At 45.4% G+C, this 21,659-nt stretch overlaps 7 protein-coding genes across 9 annotated transcripts; 3 read left to right on the forward strand and 4 right to left on the reverse strand.

Annotated features, from left to right (window-relative positions):
- The first annotated feature begins 191 nt into the window (after positions 1–191).
- Positions 192–5,592, forward strand: msk (moleskin). The gene is made up of 10 exons (NM_080041.3): positions 192–542; positions 1,318–1,553; positions 1,609–2,106; positions 2,170–2,346; positions 2,560–2,705; positions 2,758–3,555; positions 3,618–3,841; positions 3,925–4,235; positions 4,291–4,763; positions 4,828–5,592. The coding sequence occupies exons 1-10, from the start codon at positions 453–455 to the stop codon at positions 5,022–5,024; spliced, it is 3,150 nt and encodes a 1,049-aa protein (NP_524780.1). The 5' UTR covers positions 192–452; the 3' UTR covers positions 5,025–5,592.
- A 247-nt stretch (positions 5,593–5,839) lies between these two features.
- On the forward strand, positions 5,840–7,628 carry ldbr (lariat debranching enzyme). Its single transcript, NM_206300.2, has 2 exons — positions 5,840–6,128; positions 6,184–7,628. The coding sequence occupies exons 1-2, from the start codon at positions 5,932–5,934 to the stop codon at positions 7,589–7,591; spliced, it is 1,605 nt and encodes a 534-aa protein (NP_996022.1). The 5' UTR covers positions 5,840–5,931; the 3' UTR covers positions 7,592–7,628.
- CG7550 (uncharacterized protein) lies at positions 7,625–8,544 on the reverse strand. The gene has a single exon (NM_139919.2). The coding sequence runs from the start codon at positions 8,470–8,472 to the stop codon at positions 7,750–7,752; it is 723 nt and encodes a 240-aa protein (NP_648176.1). The 5' UTR covers positions 8,473–8,544; the 3' UTR covers positions 7,625–7,749.
- A 52-nt stretch (positions 8,545–8,596) lies between these two features.
- On the reverse strand, positions 8,597–9,145 carry mRpL36 (mitochondrial ribosomal protein L36). Its single transcript, NM_144401.3, has 2 exons — positions 9,106–9,145; positions 8,597–9,051 (listed from the first exon to the last, which is right to left on the reverse strand). Exon 2 carries the CDS (start codon positions 9,049–9,051, stop codon positions 8,665–8,667), a length of 387 nt encoding a protein of 128 aa, NP_652658.1. The 5' UTR covers positions 9,106–9,145; the 3' UTR covers positions 8,597–8,664.
- A 194-nt stretch (positions 9,146–9,339) lies between these two features.
- Uba2 (Ubiquitin-like activating enzyme 2) lies at positions 9,340–11,831 on the reverse strand. Its single transcript, NM_080017.3, has 4 exons — positions 11,574–11,831; positions 11,365–11,519; positions 11,024–11,311; positions 9,340–10,967 (listed from the first exon to the last, which is right to left on the reverse strand). Exons 1-4 carry the CDS (start codon positions 11,715–11,717, stop codon positions 9,452–9,454), a joined length of 2,103 nt encoding a protein of 700 aa, NP_524756.2. The 5' UTR covers positions 11,718–11,831; the 3' UTR covers positions 9,340–9,451.
- Positions 11,775–15,688, forward strand: Cds (CDP-diacylglycerol synthase). 2 transcript variants are annotated; one of them, NM_001300047.1, is made up of 8 exons: positions 11,775–11,867; positions 11,942–12,382; positions 13,097–13,221; positions 13,465–13,561; positions 13,627–13,803; positions 13,865–14,353; positions 14,438–14,569; positions 14,634–15,688. In NM_001300047.1, the coding sequence occupies exons 2-8, from the start codon at positions 12,272–12,274 to the stop codon at positions 14,844–14,846; spliced, it is 1,344 nt and encodes a 447-aa protein (NP_001286976.1). In that variant the 5' UTR covers positions 11,775–11,867; positions 11,942–12,271; the 3' UTR covers positions 14,847–15,688. The 2 variants fall into 2 exon arrangements, with proteins under 2 accessions (NP_001286976.1, NP_524661.1); NM_079922.4 differs by lacking the exon at positions 11,775–11,867 and having other exon boundaries at positions 12,067–12,382.
- On the reverse strand, positions 15,442–21,511 carry Setx (Senataxin). 2 transcript variants are annotated; one of them, NM_139920.3, is made up of 8 exons: positions 21,336–21,511; positions 21,044–21,259; positions 19,905–20,982; positions 18,060–19,053; positions 17,863–17,999; positions 17,704–17,805; positions 16,010–17,631; positions 15,442–15,947 (listed from the first exon to the last, which is right to left on the reverse strand). In NM_139920.3, the coding sequence occupies exons 2-8, from the start codon at positions 21,224–21,226 to the stop codon at positions 15,810–15,812; spliced, it is 4,254 nt and encodes a 1,417-aa protein (NP_648177.1). In that variant the 5' UTR covers positions 21,227–21,259; positions 21,336–21,511; the 3' UTR covers positions 15,442–15,809. The 2 variants fall into 2 exon arrangements, with proteins under 2 accessions (NP_648177.1, NP_001137907.1); NM_001144435.2 differs by having other exon boundaries at positions 18,060–19,830; positions 21,044–21,278.
- Positions 21,512–21,659: the final 148 nt, after the last annotated feature.

Here is a 21,659-nt window from a genome sequence, read left to right on the forward strand (position 1 = left end):
GCTGTTTTTTAAGCCTTTAAATATAGTTACCTTATGAAGCAAGTGGTCTATATATAAATGGTGCCTAGATTTTCCGCAGCGAAGGCTTTTCAATATTGCTCGAATTTTTGGCTAAACTGTTACCGGCGAACATAATGCAGCCCTGTAGGGCCCCATACACTGCGGCGTTAGTCAACACACACAGGCGCTGTTTCTTCTTCTTCTAAGCTTCGTTCGTCTCGCGAATTTCGGCGGTGTGTGTGTGCGTGTGTGGAGTCTTTTCCACGTTTTTTCCTCCGGAAAAAGAGATTTGCAATTTGGCCCACACATTGGAGCCACTGGTTCGGCTAGCATAAACCAAGGTCTATATAAAGGCAAGAACAGCGGGTGCACAGTGGGCACAAGGTGACCGCCAAACGACGAAGTGCAGCAGAAAGACCGGCGAAACATAGAATCAAGCAAAAGTAGCAAAAATGGAGGCACAAAAACTCACGGAACTGTTGCGCGCAACTATTGATCCGAATCCGGAACAGCGCAAGGCGGCCGAGGATCAACTGGCCCAGGTGAGTTTGCTCCCAAAAATAAACGCCTGCACTTGAATTCGAAAGGTCTTTGGAGGTGGCGCCATCGCCTGAAAACCATGTGCTTTTTTAATTGTTCGCTTTTAACCTCCCTCGCTCCCGCACTTCATCACTCTGGTCGTTGTACAAGTGTGTGGGTGTGGATAGTGTAATCCGATATCGGTCAAAAAGTTTGCCCTTTATGTGTTTACCATTATCCCGACTTCTATGTTGTTGCCCCAGAGGCAACAAGTCGATATCTTTGGGGCACCTACATATGTATGTATGCTATATATATTTCTATATGTGTACATATTTATTGCGAGTTTCGTGTGATTCTTCGGAAATCCACTGAATTGTTAATAAATATTTAATTGAGACTTTCGAAATATCGCCGGAATGCCCTTTGATTGAAGCTTACGCAATTCCCTTGGAAATAAATGTGGGCAATCAGAGCGGCCAGTCTAATTAGACCCCACCCCACTAACCAATTGCTTTGGCCCCACTGTAGAGGCATGCTCATTACGACTGAGTCAGCATCTAACGATTTGCATGCCCCTCCCAATCGCCTCCCACCAACCCCCCTGTTGTCAATTAACTTTATCAGCGCTTATGGCCAGCAGTTGTTCTTGGCTCCTCCATATTAATTGAGCTCTGTGAACGGAATTTAAAGTGCTTCTGCCATTGATTCTTTGACCAATTCAAATTTAACCCAACCCCAAACAGCTGTGTAAACATATCCATTCTATTTTATTTCTATACATTAAAATCCCCACAGATACACAAAATCATCGGATTTGTGCCCACCATACTGCAGATCGTTATGCAGACGACGGTGGAACAGCCGGTGCGCCAGGCCGGTGCTGTCTACCTCAAGAATCTGATCAACAGCAGCTGGTCGGACCACGAGGCCAAGCCTGGAGAGCCAATACCCTTCTCTATACACGAACAGGATCGGGCTATGATCCGTGGCGCTATTGTAGATGCTATTGTGCACGCCCCCGAGTTGATTAGGTGGGTAAATCCATTGAAAATCCTTTCCAGGGGGCTAATTTCGTTCTGTACACAGGGTCCAGTTGTCTGTCTGCGTCAATCACATCATTAAAAGCGATTTCCCTGGACGCTGGCCACAGGTGGTGGATAGCATCAGCATATATCTGCAAAACCAGGATGTCAACGGCTGGAACGGAGCTCTGGTAACCATGTACCAGCTGGTCAAGACCTACGAGTACAAGCGGCATGAGGAGAGGACGCCGCTAAACGAGGCAATGAACCTACTGTTGCCCATGATCTACCAGCTGATGGTCCGACTGCTGGCAGAGCAGTCCGAGCAATCTGTGCTGCTACAAAAGCAAATTCTCAAGATCTACTATGCCCTCACGCAATACACCCTTCCACTGGACCTCATTACCAAGGAGATCTTCTCGCAGTGGATGGAGATCTGTCGTCAGGTGGCTGATCGCGCAGTGCCCGATAGCTCGCACCTGGACGATGATGAGCGAACGGAGTTCCCCTACTGGAAGACTAAGAAGTGGGCCCTGCACATCATGGTTCGCATGTTCGAGCGGTACGTTGACGGCAGTATCTATAGTCATAGTCTAGATAACTAACGTTGTATGTATAAATTTAGTTATGGCAGTCCCAGCAATGTGGTTAGTGAAAAATACCAAAAATTCGCAGAGTGGTATCTGCCCACGTTTAGCCAGGGCGTGCTGGAGGTGCTCCTCAAGATCCTCGACCAGTACCGAAACAGAGTCTACGTCTCACCACGCGTCCTCACTGATGTGCTCAACTATCTGAAGAATGCGTAAGTAATTTAGTATTCTATAAATTCTCATGTGACATTTGATATATAGTTGGAATGTAAAATCGATGTTACTTAATTAGGAGATACCTAATCTTTGATAGAAAGTCTGAAAATTTTTAAAGCTGATAAGATGTAGTGTTTATAATTGCAGTTACAAAAGTCGATTCCAATCAGTTGACTCGTTTTTTTAAATGTTATTTATTCCGTTTGCAGGGTTAGCCACGCCTACACCTGGAAGCTGATTAAGCCTCACATGGTGGCTGTCATCCAGGACGTGATCTTTCCCATCATGTCGTTTACTGACTCCGATCAGGAGCTCTGGGAAAGCGATCCCTACGAGTACATTCGCCTTAAGTTCGGTAAGAGAACTTTTTAAATGACTTGAACTACATTACTAACCGATTCCAATAGATATCTTTGAGGATTATGCCACACCTGTACCGGCAGCCCAATCTCTGCTGCATTCTATGTGCAAAAAGCGCAAGGGCATTTTGCCCAAGGCAATGGCCACAATTATGCAGATAATTACATCGCCGAATGCGGACAACAAACAGAAAGATGGTGCCTTGCACATGATTGGAACGCTGGCGGACGTACTGCTGAAGAAGGCTTCGTACCGCGACCAAGTGGAGTCCATGCTGACCACCTACGTCTTCCCAGAATTCCAAAATCCCGCGGGCCACATGAGAGCGCGCGCGTGCTGGGTGCTGCACTATTTCTGTGACGTTCAAATCAAGAATCCCCAAGTGCTGGCCGAGATAATGCGTCTGACCACAAACGCCTTGCTTACCGACAAGGAGCTGCCCGTCAAAGTGGAGGCAGCTATCGGTCTGCAGATGTTCATATCGTCCCAGGACGAGGCGCCGCAATACGTGGAGGCACAGATCAAGGAGATCACCAAGGAGCTGCTTACCATCATTCGAGAGACGGAGAACGAAGATCTAACAAACGTTATGCAAAAGATCGTGTGCACCTTCACCGAGCAATTGCTGCCCGTGGCCACCGAGATCTGCCAGCACCTGGCCACCACCTTCAGCCAGGTCCTAGAATCTGAGGAGGGATCCGACGAGAAGGCCATCACGGCCATGAGTCTGCTTAACACTATCGAAACTCTGCTCAGTGTGATGGAAGAGCATCCTGATGTCCTGCTTAACTTGCACCCGATCGTCATTAATGTTGTCGGACACATTTTCCAGCACAACATAACTGGTTAGTTGGCTGTGCCCTCAATCGTTGATATCGTTTATAAAAATATCTGGTCATCTCTTCAGACTTCTATGAGGAAACCTTCTCCCTGGTCTACGACCTGACAGCCAAGGCCATTTCCCCCGAAATGTGGCAGATGCTGGAGCTCATCTATCAGGTGTTCAAGAAGGACGGTATTGACTACTTTATCGACATTATGCCTGCTCTGCATAACTATGTGACGGTCGACACGCCCGCTTTCCTCTCCAATCCCAACAGGCTGTTGGCGATTCTCGACATGTGCAAAACGGTAAGCTTCTATTCTTAATAATTAAATATGTCTGAACCTCGAATAACTATAATAATAATTATAATAATTATAATTTATTTTAGATGCTTACTAGTAGCCCTGGCGAGGATCCCGAGTGCCATGCCGCCAAACTGATGGAAGTGATTATCTTGCAGTGCAAGGGTCAAATCGACTCAGTGATACATATGTTCGTGGAGCTGGCTCTGTCCCGGTTAACACGTGAAGTTCAATCCTCAGAGCTGCGCACTATGTGCCTGCAAGTGGTAATCGCGGCACTCTACTATAATCCCCAGTTGCTGCTGTCCATTCTGGACAAAATGTCCCAGCAAAACAACGACTCTATCAGCGCGCACTTTATCAAGCAGTGGCTTCACGACACGGACTGTTTCCTAGGGTAAGAATGGACATGCTTTTTAATGATCTAGATAGTTTATTGTTACGTTTTCCAGCATCCACGATCGCAAACTTTGCGTCCTGGGTCTGTGCACCCTCATCTCGCTGGGCGAAGCCAAGCCCCAGGTTCTGAGCGAAGTGGCTGGAAAGATTGTGCCCGCACTTATTTTGCTTTTCGATGGTCTAAAACGCGCCTACGAGTCTCGTGCTCAGGAGGAAGAGGAAGATGAGGAGGAGGAGGACGGTGACGACTGTGAGGAGGCTCTGTCCAGTGACGAGGATGACATGGACGAAATGGCACCGGACTATCTGGATAAATTGGCCGAATTTGCCAAAACCAAGGGCAATGAGTCGGGCTTCGAAGTGAAAGCCGAAATCAAGGACGACGATGCTGACTCGGACGGTGACGCCGAGGAGTCTGTGGGTGATCTGAACGAGACTGGACTGGAGTCGTTTACCACGCCCATCGACGATGAGGAGAACGAAAGCGCCATCGATGAGTACTGGACGTTTAAGGAAGTTATTACTGGTAAGTTGTGCTGAATTTTGTACACCATTGGAAAACTAACTAATAACCTAATCTTCGCCATCAGCACTTTCTGCACAAGACCAAGCCTGGTATGCGCTGTTGACCTCCAACCTCACACCTGAGCAAGCCAAGGCGCTGCAAGAGGTGGTGGTGACGGCTGACCAACGCAAAGCCGCCAAGGAATCGAAGCTGATCGAGAAGCAAGGTGGCTTCGCCTTTCCGCAGACTGCCGTGCCCACGTCGTTTAAGTTCGGCTCCTAAGAAACTGAATTGACCAGATCACCAGACACTTGGTTCGATTTCTGACTTGATTGTTTCTCATATTCTTTCCAAAAATAACAAAAACATCAAACAAAATACATCTGGCATGCTGATGATGGCTTTGAAGGCATTCTCTTGGTTTTCGTACACTCCGTGTACCCATGTATGCTGCGACAATCGGTCGATTAATCAGATTAAAAAATCGATCGGTCGAGCGGCGACGAGACCGCACTATATTTATTGTAGATTTATATTTTATTTCCTATTTTGTGGCCAGGGCGGCCAACTAAATTATGATAACTTAAGTCCATTGTAAATCTTTGTATGTAAACGAAACGAAACGAAACGAAAAACAAACACGTCAGGACGAGAAGGTCTCATTAAATGAGATTGTGCCCACCAGCACGCCCCCGTAGAACTCCAAAAAAAAGTTGGCATCTAGGTCAGAGAATGAGAATTCAACGCAGAGCATTTCACATACATTTTCTTTATACACACATACACGTATATTCTGTACTAAATGAAGCGATATTTTTGAAAAATAAAAAAAAAAAATTTTTAACGTTTGAACTGGAGAAATCTTTTTCTTATTTGTGTACCTTTTTGTGAGGTATTTAAACCGTTCAGGGAACGAATTTTATAAGTACATCTAATATATATAATTATATTTAATAATGCTAAGTGCTGAAAGACTTTGTTTCCGGAAGATTTCAGCAGTTTAAATATTGGCGGTCATTAAGTAGAGTTATCGATAAGAGCGTCCATCCTGTCGTTCCCCAAAGACGTTTTCTCACACTGAATTGCCGATCGATAAGCGATATCAGAACGCGTTATTTGTTTGGACAACCGGTTGCATTTGTTTACAACCAAGTTTTATTTATAAAGTAGTAACTTACCTTTATTAACCATGAAAATAGCTGTCGAAGGATGTGCACATGGCGAGCTGGAACGAATATACGACACCATAGAGGGCATCGAAAAGGTTGGCGGCACCAAGATCGACTTGTTATTGTGCTGTGGCGATTTTCAGTCCACCCGGAATCTGGAGGATTTGCAGACGATGGCTGTACCAAAGAAGTACCTGGATATGTGCTCCTTTTACAAGTGAGTAGAGTTTCGACAGCTTGTGGATCAGGAGGTAATCCATTTATTTTTAAAGATACTACAGTGGCGAGCTGGTAGCACCAGTGCTGACCATATTCATTGGCGGCAACCATGAGGCCTCCAATTACCTGCAGGAGCTCCCATACGGCGGTTGGGTGGCTCCAAATATTTACTACCTTGGTTATGCCGGCGTCGTCAATGTAAACGGTGTTCGGATAGCTGGAATAAGCGGAATCTTCAAGGGTCACGACTTTTTGCGCGGCCATCACGAATTCCCTCCGTATACCGATTCCACGTGTCGCAGTGTCTACCATGTGCGGCAGCTAGAAGTCTTTCGGCTGAAACAAATTTCCGGGCGAGTTGATATTTTCCTGTCCCACGACTGGCCCACCGGCATCTATGAATACGGAAACAAGGCGCAACTGCTCCGCAAGAAACCATTTTTTGCTGCAGACATGGAAAGCGGGAAGCTGGGTAGCCAGCCACTGGAGGAGTTACTGAAAGCGGTCCAACCGGCCTACTGGTTTGCTGCCCATTTGCATTGCAAGTTTGCCGCTTTGGTGCCGCACAATCACAGCCAGAAGCTAGGAGATGCTGAATCTTCCTCTTCCAGCAGCAGCAGTGAAGATGAAGACGAGGAAAGGGAGAAGGTAAAGAAAGCTGCTCCTGTACCTCCACCATCCAAATCTGTTCCCGTGACCAAGTTTCTGGCTCTCGACAAATGCCTGCCACGTCGTGCTTTCCTGCAAGTGGTAGAGGTACCCAGTGACCCCATCGAAGGCACTCCCCGCCTGGAATACGACGCAGAGTGGCTAGCCATCTTGCACAGTACAAATCACTTGATTTCAGTGAAGGAGAATTATTATTACCTGCCCGGAAAAAAGGCGGGAGAGTTTACAGAGCGATCAAACTTTACCCCCACTGAAGAAGAACTAGAAGCAGTGACCGCAAAGTTTCAGAAACTTCAAGTCCCCGAGAACTTTGAGCGCACAGTGCCAGCTTTCGATCCCGCGGAGCAGTCTGATTATAAGCACATGTTTGTGGATCAACCCAAGGTTCAACTAAACCCCCAGAGCAATACGTTCTGTGCCACTCTGGGTATAGACGATCCGCTGTGCTTAGTTTTGTTGGCGAATGGCCTAGATCTGCCTGCGGTGGGAGCTACCGAATGCAAGGATAGGGAAACAAAAAGTTCTAAGCTGCAGGCGGTGGAAGAAGACGTGGCTGAACCATTGGTTACGCCAACTAAAAGGAAACTTAACTTATCCCTGCCAGCACCTACAACTGCAGCAGCTGATACCACCGATGAAAACGTGATAGACCTGCCCGAGGAGGAAGCTGAAGAAGCAATTATAGCAACGGAAACGCCTCATGTAGAGGAACCTGCATCAGTGCCCGCTAGTCCCAATGTGAAAAAACTTAAGCGACGCAATCAGAACATTTACCAAGCGCAAGAAGATTAAACCCAAACAAATTCCGTGAAAGCGGAGCGATTTATACAAAAAAAGGAGGCAATTTTATTTAAATAACACAGAAGATACTTGGCTGATACGATCAGCCAACGGTTGATTATGGGCAAATAAATAGGAGGGTGTTAGCTGCTGGGAAGCGAGATAACGACTCACTGTGTCCCGCTGGCATTATCGGCATAGACCTCGTCGGCGCACTGAAAAGCGGCCTGCATCACCGATTCGGGCGTGTCCACAACATCGCAATAGTATGTATCCGGTGATGGGATGCAGTGCAGCTGCACCTGGCTGCCCTCTGCCGTGGCGCGATAGAAGCGACACTGTCGCGGTCCATATGTTGGCATATCCGCATCGTATGGCGGACTAAGAATGTCGAAGAAAGCGGCTACGCCGCTACCAATTTGGGCAATCTGGTGGTAATTTCTCTTTCTAGGAGTCAATGTGGCACACGGACTAGCCGGCGTGACCAATTTGGGTTCCTCGACATTCACCTTCACCACTGTTTGATGGGGGTCATAGGTGAGCGGCTCATCCGGGCCTAACTGGTGCGAAAAGCTGTCCACCATTAGCTGACCCCAGATGCAGCGCAGCAGACCGAACATCATGGGGTGATCGTGCAAGGGAATAGTGCTCGCTCCGCGCACTATAAACAGGCTCATGGAGAAGCGATCATCCTCGAATATATGCATGTAGCTGCAGGGTGCCCGATGGCTTCCCACGTTGCGAAAGAGCTCCTCGCGGAGGTGCAGATCCCGGTAGGTCAGCTCATCCGTCAATTGACGCAGATGCTGCAAATTCGCATTGAAGCTGGCGTGATTTGCCCGGTCGAACGTTTTGAATGCCTGCCGCAGTACATTGCTGAAGTGCGTCGTCATCTTTTTCGGCCAGGTGTACTGAACTCCGGTCGGATACAGTAAAAAGCAAAACAGGCAAGAAACGACTGCGATATAAACAAACAATCAGCTGATACAGTGTTAGGAAACGTATCACGGACTACTTGGATTATTTTTCTTTTATTTATTTATGAACATATTTAAAGAAATGCTTTTATTAATGCCTAATTAGGTCTAATAGCCGCGCTCCTTGGATTGGGTGGCGTGCGTCAGGATCCACGACTTGTAGTCGCGCTTCTTCATCGACATCTGCTTGTGGCGTGGATGCGTGGGGCAGATGACATAACCGCGCTCCTGGCGCACCACGATGTAGCAGTCCTTGCAGCGTCGCTTCAGGCGTCCCTTGACCTTGAATCCCGCCACCTGCTGGACCAAAGTGGAGCCAGGCGTCAGCAGACCCGACGTCTGACAGATTCCAGTTGTGGCGGCCACAAGTTGCGAGCTTTGAATTGATACAATTGCAGGAGCCGCCGGCCGGGTGAGAAGGTGGAAACCACGCGCGGCACTGAGACCATTCCACAAGCGGGAACCTTGTTGCAGTATTCTACTAGCCAGGGACATCTGAAATTTGCATTTTCATTGAGATTTACAATGAAAATTTGTAGAACAGCTCACCTTTTTCTGTTTTGGATTGAACTGGTCAGAAACCGATAACAGGCACAATGACTTCCAGTGCTTCGCAGCACTGGTTGGCGTTAAAAAGTTATCGAATTAAAAATTTGACTAATTTTAAATGTTATTTTATATTTCTTTTATTTAATAAAATTACATTTCTCGCACTGGATTATTTGAATTTAATCGAGTAGAGCAAAACCAAACCCGTTCAAAGCACAAAAATTTAAAAATTTTATCATCCACAAAAATGTGTTTTTATTTTAAATCAGAATGAAATTACAGGGAATCAAGAGCATAATTTAGTGCGCAGTTGAGAACTTATTCGAATAAAAACTTCTTTTTTTTATTAATCGATACTGATGACTGCCACGGGGTTCGAATCGTCCAGGCGGGAACGTTTGCACTTGGTTGGTCCCGCGGGTTCGTCGTCAGACGACTCCAAAATCTCGGTGATATCCTCATCCTCGATTACTTCACATGGCTTGCGCTTGGAGCCCGATTTTGGGGGACTCTGCACAGAGAGCTTGTCTGTGGCCACGACAACAACATCTGCTTGGTCTTCGTCTTCCTCGATTACCAGACAGTCATCGTCATCTTCCTCAACCACTTCGTTGGGCCGGCTGCGCTTCGAAGTGGAGGGTCCATCGTCCTTTGAGTCTCCTTCCCCGTTGGTAGAACGCTTCTTAGCCGATTTCGGTTCATCCTCCTTGTCTTTCACGGCCTCCTTCTGATCCTCATCCTTTGGCTTCAGCTGTGAGGCATCTGCTACGACTTCGAACAAGTTTTCATCGCGCTCCGCATCGAAGTGGGAAATGATAATACTCAACTCGTAGTTCTGGAAGAAGTCGTCGCACTTGAGGATCACACCATCCACAATGTTTAATTCGCTTAGGAGCTTGCCGTCATTGCATTCGGTCTCGCCCTCCTCTGAGGAGATTAAAATGGAGCCATTGCTCTGCACAGTCACATCCGGATTCAACATGTTGAGCGTCTTAACCAGGACCTCGTCACGCAGCTCCTTTATACGCATGCGCTTCGTATCGATCTTGAGAGTAATGGCCGGATCGCTGGCGCATACATGGCAATTGGGATTGGGGCCAGGAAGAGAAGCGTCCGGTACAAGGAAGTGATTTCGTGCATTTGGTCTAAGTCGGGCATAGACGGCCTTGCACTGCTCCCACTTGGCCTCCAGCACTTTGAAAGCCCGCATCACGGAAATTCCCGCCGTAATCGCATTTGTGGTGGCAATAGCAGGAATAATGTTTCCCGCCATTGACTTAATCTCGAACCTTGACTTTCGCTCAATGTCGAAAATGTGGGATCGCACGTTGGCGCAGGCCGCCACGAAATCCATGGCTGGCTGGTCGTCCTTGTCCCAAGCCAGAGTATCGTCGCCTTCGAGTTTCAGGAAGTTAGCGCTCAACTCTTTTAATGAATTGGCAAAGACCTGAGCGCACTCCTCGATGGACCACACCTTGTGATGCTGCTTGGCCACATCCTTCTGATCACCGGAGGATCCTTCGGGCAGCAGGGTATCCCACTGCACGGGCACGGGTGCCTTGCGGGTCTTCCACAAATTCGACATACGCAACAAATAGGTAATGTCCTCGTTAAAGAACTTGTTGAACAGCTTGCCCGCATCATAGTTGCAGTCCTTGGCCCATTGGCGAGTATTAATGCGCATTATGTTGCCGTTGGCAGTATCCTCCTTGGCCTCCTTTTCCTCTTTTGACTCTTCGCCTTTTTCCTTCCCATCGCCTTTGGGCTCGCCATTTCCATCGCCGCCGTCTTTTTCTTTTGCATCGGGATCAGCAGCATCAGGAGAAATATCCTCATCTTCCAAGGACTCACCAAACAGTTGACTGCAAATAAATCAATAGATTTGCTGCAATTTAGACTAATTATTAGGTATACTCACTTAAAGAGATGCTTGGCCCAGACAATGCAGTGAATCGGTTCGGAGGGCGTATTGCGTATGGTGCAGCCCGGGAAGCTTCGCTGTTTGTCTTTTGGAGTGCACTCGTAGCACTGGGTGAGTCCACGCTTGATCAGTTCCACCTGGCCATTGTAGCCGGCGGTGCCGCTCTCGATCAGCGGGACATCCGCATTGAGGCACATGCGATTTACATGATTCCTGGCGGCCCTGTTGTCCAAGGCGCTGAGCACCAAATCGAACTTCTTAAAGAAGTTGACGCCATAATCAGTACTAAAAGGTATGTGTTGTTAGCAAGATGTAAAGGCAAAGCTATCCCAACTTACGATGTTACACTGTCGTGGTAAGCGGTTATCTTAGCGTCCGGATTGAAGCTCAGTGCGCTTTCCCTAGCCACCCGTGCCTTAGATTTTCCAACGTGCTCGCGATGGAATAGGAACTGTCGGTTCAAGTTGCTAAGATCAATTGTGTCCAGATCGATCTGGGTAACGTTTATAAATTAATAATATGGAATACTTTTTTCGAAAAAACTTACAATTTCGATGTCTGTAAAGCCGCTAAGCACAAGGTTTTTGAGCACCTCGCAGCCGATTCCGCCGGCGCCCACGACCAGCACCTTGGACTTCTTTACCAGCTCCTGCAATGTGGGTGGGAAAACACCATTGATAGCTGCTGCCATTTTCTGAATTTACGTTTTCCTTTTTCTTATTTTTGGCGAGAAAATTGCAAAATTGCGATACGGAAAAGCCGAGAAAAGTGACGCCGCCGGTGCAGGTGTTGGGAAACGTATAAAGCTACGGATATTCTCTACCAGGGATGGCTGATATGGGTGACTCTTATTATCACTTAAATTAACTTTTCTAGTATTATTAATATATTTTATTTTACATATTACGACAAAAGTCACCGTTAATTGCACAGAAAAAGAAAGTTCTTTTAAAAGACATCAAACATTTTCTGTCCGAAAAGTCAACTTGTAAAACCTAACAGCAATTGAGCATACTTGCCAACACTTTTGCTCCACCAGCCCACTTTGCGCAAGCTGGGCACACTGCATGCTGGGCTAATCAGAAATAGAGAAAAGCATTTTAATTCGGACGAAGTCGACATACGGATCACGCAGCACGGGTCACGGCAAACGGCAAACGCGGAGAGCGGAACACGGACGAGAACTGCTCAAGCGGAATCAATAGGAATCAATACATTGTGAATAGATCTGGCGAACATCGAATAATGGCCGAAGTGCGACGCAGGAAGGGCGAGGATGAGCCACTGGAGGACACGGCCATCTCCGGATCTGACGCAGCCAATAAGCGCAACTCCGCCGCCGACTCCTCGGACCATGTAAGTAGCAATGACTTGTATGTGGAGCAGCCGAGCGGCAGCTGTTCCGGACACCAATTTGCATAATTCTTGGAGCATAGAAAAGCCAATGTGTGTATACCAACAAATGTGTGTGGCTATGTGTTTTTGTTATTCTCTGACGCACAAGCAGGTGGGAGAAAGAAGAGAGAGCTCTCTCCTGGAGAAAATCCAATAACAAACACAAAACACACCACTAGCCAGCCAGCCTGCCTGCCACCCAACCACCCACCTGCTGTGTTGCAATATAGCGCCATTATGACCAGCAAATCCAATTAGATGGACTACGCCAATTAGGGAAGCACTGGGCCAAGAACCCAGAGCCGAAACCATTACCATGACCAGACTCCCTTTCTGGCTTGGACTTTTTTTGTTATTGCTGGGTGATAATGCCTCCTTATCAACCAAGCTATTTGGCAACAAAACACGCCACCCAAAAAAACCCGCAATTTTTCTCCCCACTTGGTTCCCCTCTCTATTTTATGTGCCTGTGTATTGGATAAACGAGTGATTCTGATTATGGGTATATAGGCACATACATACACGTATCATGGACTTTGCTCGGCGTCGTCCAATAGAAAGTATTTAAACCCTGCACTCCGGTCGTATCGAATCTGATAGGAAACCTACTTTGCAGTCCCAGCCAATGCAATCAATAAGTGAATTTTCCCTTTCCCTTGCTCCTCCTCCTGCCAGGTGGACTCCGAGGAAGAGAAGATTCCCGAGGAGAAGTTCGTCGACGAACTGGCCAAGAATCTGCCGCAGGGAACCGACAAAACGCCCGAGATATTGGACTCGGCCCTCAAGGATCTGCCGGATAGGTATGTGAAACAAATCCATATGCGTAGTTGGGATCTTTAAAGATCATGATGAATAGCTAAAGGTCGATTTGGAATTGATGATTCAAAAAATATTTTATTGAAGTGCGAATTTTATAAATCCGACAGAATGAGTATGAGTGCGTTCCAAAAATAATCCATATCCACAGCTGTCTACAGTTGGCGAGCAAATATTAAAAGTAAATATGTACAATTACAAACAATTATTTTTTGCGCATTCCACAGATGGAAGAACTGGGTGATTCGCGGCATCTTCACATGGATTATGATCTGCGGCTTCGCATTGATCATCTATGGTGGACCGCTGGCCTTGATGATCACGGTAGGTTTAATGGAATTCGCTTAAACGAGTCTTCAAATAATCGTTGTCCTACTTTCTCTTTGCAGACGTTACTGGTGCAGGTGAAGTGCTTCCAGGAGATCATCTCGATTGGCTACCAGGTTTATCGAATTCATGGCTTGCCCTGGTTCCGAAGCCTTTCCTGGTATTTCCTGCTTACCTCAAATTACTTCTTTTACGGAGAGAATCTGGTAGACTACTTTGGCGTTGTAATTAATCGGGTGGTCAGTAAATAATACAATAACCTGATTATATCGCCTGGTAAATATGCAATTTCATCTACAGGAATATCTGAAGTTCCTGGTGACCTATCACCGGTTCCTTTCCTTCGCCCTGTACATCATCGGGTTCGTTTGGTTCGTGCTCTCACTGGTGAAGAAGTATTACATCAAACAATTCAGCCTGTTTGCCTGGACCCATGTATCCCTGCTGATTGTCGTCACCCAGAGTTACCTCATCATACAGAATATATTTGAGGGGCTCATTTGGTTCATCGTACCTGTTTCGATGATAGTGTGCAATGATGTCATGGCGTACGTGTTCGGTTTCTTCTTTGGGCGCACTCCCCTCATCAAGCTCAGCCCCAAGAAGACCTGGGAGGGCTTCATCGGGGGTGGCTTCGCCACCGTCCTCTTTGGCATTCTGTTCTCGTATGTGCTGTGCAACTACCAGTACTTTATCTGTCCCATCCAGTACTCGGAGGAACAGGGACGCATGACAATGTCCTGTGTGCCAAGCTATTTGTTCACGCCCCAGGAATACAGCCTTAAATTGGTAAGTGATAATGTATTTCTATGGAGTTATGGGTTACCGATTTGTTGTGCTGATAGCTACAGTAATAATTTTTTTCATTTCCAGTTTGGCATTGGCAAGACTCTAAATCTTTACCCCTTTATCTGGCACTCGATCTCCCTGAGCCTGTTTAGTTCCATTATTGGACCCTTTGGTGGCTTCTTTGCCTCTGGATTTAAGAGAGCTTTCAAAATTAAGGTAAGTAATCTTTTCGGAACACAGGTCTTTTCAATGTAACGCAACACACCATCTTGTTTTGCAGGACTTTGGCGACATGATACCCGGACATGGCGGCATTATGGATCGTTTCGATTGTCAGTTTCTTATGGCGACCTTCGTTAACGTTTATATATCCAGCTTCATCAGAACTCCGTCGCCGGCTAAGCTGCTGACACAGATTTACAACCTTAAGCCAGATCAACAATACCAAATTTATCAGTCCCTCAAGGACAACTTGGGCGACATGTTAACCTAAACTTGATCGGTTACCAGTAAGATTCGGACAAGACGTTTGCTGAGTCGTACGTTCTATATGTAATGCAGAAATTTCTATATATATACATTGATATATATCTGTAAGCAAACGGGCCGGCAGTTTGAGCAGCCACATAAAATAAGTTAATTACGGGCATAATTTTTGTTATGTTATTAGTCCTTAGTTAGATTTTGTTGCTACATTTTAGTTAAATTCTTAAGTTAGTTTTTATTTTATCTTGCATTAAGTTATTGCGATTGTTTTATTTGGCAGAACTCTACACAGTGCAATCGTATTGTTAAGCGATTCCATTAATTTTAATGCCCTCGTGACAAGGCGTCAAGGCAAGGCAAACAGAATAACTATGAATTTAATATCGACTATGTGTGTGTGCGTGTTGTTAGTGAATTTAATTACGATAACTATAGCTTAGAGATGATCAGGCAGACAACGCCAGAATCTGGAGATTAGCATAATTAAAGCGCATTTTAGTTAAATACCTGAGGGACGAAATTATGAGATCAAGATACCAGGAAAACTCTTGCAATGCTGTAATTCTATATATAATAGTGCAATATGCAGACGTTAAATAATTGATTTAACCATTTCAATATTTATTTATTTACTTTTATTCGGTCATACACTACGCCATGCATAGTGCAACATCCTCAACCCGTGAATCTTTCTCAAAAAGTACATAGATGATATATAATCGGTTACTTATAAATCCTGTTATACTGTACGGCATTTAAGAACGAAAATGCAATTCGTCGGCGTTTTAAAGAACTAAATGTACAAAGATTTCAATATTAAATCTTACAGTCTCTATGTTAAATATATATAAAAATAACAAAGCCTTTTTTTAAACAATGTGGGAAGCGCTTCTCTTCCATGGCACTTGTGATATCTTAGCATCTAAAAGGTAGTTTTAATCTCATTAACTAATAGGGAACGTTGTGTCCCCTAAATTAAGTTGATAGTATTCACCATCATCTTTTTGATTAAGGAACGGTCTAGGTCGTTCACATCATCGCGGTCCAAATTGAAGTAAACTTTCCTCTTGCGAGCATCATCGAGAAGGTTGCGCCACATTTCAACAGACTACAAAATTAAGAAAAGTTCATAAAAAACATGTTTTATTTCAATTAAATCTGGATACTGACTTTTAGATCTTCAAAATTGCCACATATGACTAGACAACGACGCGGTCTGGTCAGCGCCACATTAAGTCGCTGATAGTTCGTTAGAAAGCCACAGCCGCGTGTCCTGGCATTTGAAATTATTATCACATCCTTTTCCAATCCTTGATACGAGTCCACAGTCTGAGGAGTTATATTCATGTGACTGGGAATAACCTGGCTTAGCGCGTAACACTGGTTTTGGTACGGCGAAATTAATCCATAGCTAAATCGCTTGCTGGGCATATGTTTGTCCATTTCTGTCAGAAGTTTGGCCACAAAACGAGCCTCCTCGTTATTGCTGATACTCTTGTTTTGGGCGCCATTGCTGTCGCAAGTGTATTTTAAATTAATAACGCAGTATGGAATGAGCGGTGAGGCGAAACGAGCAGTACACTCGGCGTTTATCAACTGATCCTCGTAGAAATACTGGTTTGGCCATCGACAGATCTCTGGATGCATGCGGTACTGCGTGCTCAGCTTAAATAGTTTCGTATGCATTAAGTGATAACTTCCCGGCTTATCAAGCTGTGTCTGCAGGCTTCGCTGAATGCGATCAAACATTGAATTAGAAAGGCCAAAGTCTATGGCCTTCTTGGACAGCACCACAGCCGGAAGTTGCTGCATGTCGCCAACCAAGACCATATGCGTTAATCCAAATCGCATTGGCAGTAAAGTCCAGGGCTCGGTACATTGTGTGGCCTCGTCGACGATGCATATGTCAAAGAAATCTACATAGTTTGCCAGTTTTACACAAGAGGAAAGCGTTGTGCAGATGATGTTCGCCCTGGTCACGCACATGTGAGAGATTTCAAACTCCTCGCGCTGCGTCAGCGGCGGACTCAGTTGGTTACTTATCAGCTGCAGTTTTTTTTCCTTCTGTTGCAACTGTTGCAAGAGATACGTTGACGTGAGATTCGTTTTCTCCTTCAGCTGTTGAATCTCATCTTTAAGATCATTATGCTGCTTTTTTAGGATTTCAGCGTTCTCTTTACTAACGCGCTGCAACTTCTGCTCCTTGGCTTTGTTGAAATGCGCCTCCAGCGAAAATGGACGAGAGTAGTGGCTCATCTTCTCGTGCATTCCAAAACGTAGTAGGTGGAATTGGTCGCGGTTCATCACACGCAAAACTGAGCCTAGCAGCCCAACAATATGATCTACAGCTGTATTGGAATGAGCACATATCAAGATTTTGCGGTCCAGCGTTTTGGCAGCATTTCCGTACAAAGTCTGCAGACATAGTTCCGAAATAACTCTTGACTTTCCGGTCCCGGGGGGACCCTGGATCAGAGTGAGACTCGGTTGTAAGTCGTCAATTATACGTTGATAGGTATGCAGGACAATGTTCTCCTGATGTTCATTTAACTTGTGGCACCCCTTGAACGTAAACGGCTGTTTAGGGAGTGAAACCTCATTGACTGTTTGCGTAGGCTTCAAGATCCGCCGGCAGAGCGGAGAGCTACGGAGCTGATGGACGGCACTCAAAGCGCCAAGCTCCACCCTTAAGCTGTCCACTACTGGCCGTGCAGTCAACTGCTTAATGTTTTTGAGCTTCTCCTCGGATATATCTTGTTTCAGGATCTCAAATGTTAAGTCGAATACGTTGCCTAAAAAAAAGGTCAGCAAGGCATTTAATTGATGAATGTTTACAATTATCTTAACATATGCTGATGACTTACCTGAGACAAACTTAAGCTCCAACAGATTGGCAAAGGTCTCTTTTAGCATGCCACAACAGTAAAGGGTATAAAGGACGAATTTTCCGAATGGTTTGCTATTGACTGCAAAAAACGTCCGAAAATTAGTAATTGGTAGTAAAAAGTATTGAATATGCTTACCTCTGGTAACCAAACGGTAGCACATATCCTGCGTTTCAACGTTTATTAAGCTGACCGAAAAAGTGTTTTTATTGTTAATTTTGTAGTCTCTTTCGATGGTGGAAAGCAGCTCCAGTTTCATCAAGGGCACAAATATCCTGCGAAAATGAATTTAAGGTTGAAATAGTGTAGAAACTAGAAGACTATCAACAACTCACTCTCTATAGTTCTTAAAGCTATCAAATTCAGGTGGAATGGGCATTAAGACATCTTGTTCAGCAACCGCATCTACGCTGCCATGCTTTAGCCATTGGTTAGCCCACTTTAGGATACTCCGAGAGTGCTGGCGTATGTCGTTCACTGGTTTATTTTCCCTTCGAATCCATTCGCGGCGTTCGCGGTAGGAGCTGAGGCGGAGCTTTATGCACTCCTTGCGGCCCTGAACCTTAGAACTGGCTCCCTTAACCCTTTCGATACAGTGTACTTTCACATCATCGTTGAAATGCACCTTACGCAGTTTCTTTTGTAGCTTCTTTGAGTCTTCGGCTTTTTGATGGTAAAGCTCCATTTCAGCAAAGGTAACTTTGTTACAAGTGCGCTGATTCCTCGCCAGCTCCGCTTCTTTCCGTTCTACTGGACGCGAGCACTGTGGCTGCGGATGCAGAACAGCTTTATCAGCTGCTTGGAGCTGCTGTGAGAACGTTTCGATAGCGGGTGGTTGTTTGGGAACTGGTTTCTTTGGTGGTGGCTTAGCGTTATCCGTCTTTGCCAGTTTTGGGGCTGGGCCATCCACTCCTTTCGTTAAAAATCCGCCACGATTGGTGTTTTGAACGGTGGGAACACTTGTAGGATTCTTTCTCTTATTGGTTGTTGAACGATGACTATTTTCCTTTGGTTTTTCAGACAGCTTCTTGAGGGCTTCGCGGCGGCACTCTTTTAGCTTTTCGTCTTCTTTTTTCTTGTCTTTGGGTTTCTGCTTCCATTTAGCGTTCATTTCGGCTTGATAGTCAATAAAACGCTGGCGATCTAGCACCTTATCTTTAACTTTCACCTCAGCCGAGACCCCTCGAAGCTTACCTCGATTTTTGGGCAAGGATGGAGCCTCAATCACAGAGGGGCCGCGTGTCTGTCTCACATCAACAAAGTTTAGAACGTTGTCTGTAGTGTCGCTTTTAGTTGGAGATATATCCTTAATCACCTTCTTGGCAGGATCTTCGGTTTCCGAGATCACCAGACGATCCATATAGCACGATTTTGATCGGTTGAGCAGCCGCGCATTCCTTTTAAGAGGACTTTTAGTTGGAATAGGGATTTCTTCGTTGGTCTGTTTTGCTGGTGAAATCTTTTTATTTTCCTCAGCCTCAGCTGTCAAGGATCTTATTTCATCACGGCTGTGTATTGTCTTTCGTCTGCCGCGAGTCTGCGTTGCTTTTTTTTTAACACATTGGGTTTTAGATTTAGTAGGTGTCGTTAACATTGCTGGAGCCTCCAGGGTTACTATCAGTTCTTCCTTACTATTATCAACACTTTCATATTTCTTCTTAAGGGGCACTTCATTTTTGGTTATGTGTTCATCCAATTCCACAGGCCTATCTATATAACAGGATTTTGAACGGCTGCGCAACATTTTTTTAGGAGGTTCCACATTATTTTTAGGAGCATCTTTGATTTCTTTTGAAGTGGTAGATAACTCATCCCGAGAAGTGGTCGATACGAATCGCTTACGGGTTGAGGTTTTGTTAGTCTCAATCTTTTGCGGACAGATATTAGTTGGTTCATTTCGGGATGCAACTATTTGCTCGCGCTGACGGTTTGAGCAACTTTTGGTTTCCGTCATATTTTCCATGTTATCTACTGATGTCTTGGTCGGGCTCTTTAAGCACGACTTAAGCTTAGAGTTTAATTTTGTCTGTTTATTTTCATATACAGAATCAATAGATGAGACGGATAATTTACGAACAGCTGGAAGATCCGGAGTCGTGCTGTCGGCTGTTTCAAAGATAAAACAATATAAATATTGTTACTAGTCATATTAATAATAGCTAATTTATTTGTATACTTACCCTGCCGCACAACATGGTCGTTTGGAGATTTCGATTTGGAGCGCCTTCCCTTTTGTTTTGTTTGATGGACAATCACTTCGTCTGCAGAGTCTTCGTCACTGGAGGATGAGATCCGCAGTGTCCTTTTCGGTTTTTTTGCTCCAATATCTAAGTCTGAGTCTGAATCTTTGTGTTCATTCTCTAGCGGATAGGTCTGCGACATTTCTATGACGTCTGGTACCACCTTTTGGCTTAGCAGCTTTGACCAATCCGCCACCTTATCGTACAGCTCATCGTCATCGGAATCGCTGACGTAGACGATGTCGTCGTAAGCTTGGTTCGATGGAGAACCTTCAGGCAAGTTTCCCATGCCATTGGTCAGCAAGAAGTCTTCTTCGCCATCACTTACGTGCATTTCGGCCTTCATTTCCCTGATCACTGCCTGAGACATGGCGAAACTCTCATCGTATTCTTCCTCGTCGTCTACTTCCCGCTCTGCCGAAGGGTCTTCGGCTTTCTGCGCCTCCGAAATGCTCCTCCTATCCGTATCCGTGTCCAGTTCTATACAGTCGCCGTCGTGTATTTTTTTGCGGGTTATTTCATTGTTCGCGGTCTTGTTAGTTAGCTTGTTGTACAGATATGGATTTAGTTCCAATACAGAATTCAGAATAGCGTCACTTGGTTCACCAAAAATGTTTTGTATCTCTTCGGAGGTATGCTTTACGATTTCCTGCTTAACTTCTGTTAGTTTTGGTAGATGCAAATTGGAACTCGAAGGTAGTACTTCCTCTTCCTGGCCGGGGTCCTGTTTGCCGCCAAAGTTTGGTATTTGCTGTTTCAGATTGAACTCGGTGGGCTGAGTGCCAGTGGGGCATCGCACGGCGGGCAGTGGTGTTGTATCGTCATCGTCGGACGACAGAACGATTTCCTCGACTACCGGCTCCTTTTTCTTTAGGATGAATATAGCATGTATGCCAGTTATTTCATTTAGGTTGACTCCCGTGACTCCTAGGCTGATTGTGGAGCCCTCAGCTACTGCCAGACGGTTGATCTTGTCGCCCAATTTGCCCCCGTTGATGAAGAGCCCATTCAGGGGGTTCTGTGATAAAAGCATAAACTATTAAAAGCATGTACATCTTAGGTGAGCTGCAATAACCTACCAGAGACTCAACCTCAACGCCCTTTTCGCTCACGATGATATTGGCGTGCTCCCGGGACACAAATTGGTACTGTCCACCCAAGATTATCCTGCAACGCGAGTGGCGACCCATCAAATTAGTGCCGTTGTGCAGGATGAGCCGTGCGCCAGTGGTCACATGTTCCAGGTACCACACGCTGCTCATCCTGACCAACTGTTACGTTACACTCGTACTCAACTGAAGGAAATTGTGAAAACTGCTAACTTTGAGTGAAAATTGAACATTGAATGTGCGCGACGCTTCATGCACTTACTATAACAACAAATCTGCCAAGTGGTAGTGAATTACTGCATTGATTGTTGGATTTCTCTATGCAAATACAAAATTCCCGTAATAAGAAACATAAGTATTTCAATCTACTTTTTAAAACGCGAAGGTGTTCTGGTATTCAAAACCCGTATTAATTACGTTTTTTAAACTAGCAACAAGACGCACTTTTTGGTCAGCGGTAAACAGTAAATGGCAGTGCTGTTAAACGAATTAGGGGAGTGCAACGTTAAAGTACATTTAAGCCGGTTGTAATTATTTTGTTAGCGTAGCTCTTAAAATTTTGCCAGATTTTGCCTATTTAATAGGA

This window comes from Drosophila melanogaster, chromosome 3L (assembly GCF_000001215.4).
Source record: "Drosophila melanogaster chromosome 3L".
NCBI classification, from domain to species: Eukaryota; Metazoa; Arthropoda; class Insecta; order Diptera; family Drosophilidae; genus Drosophila; species Drosophila melanogaster.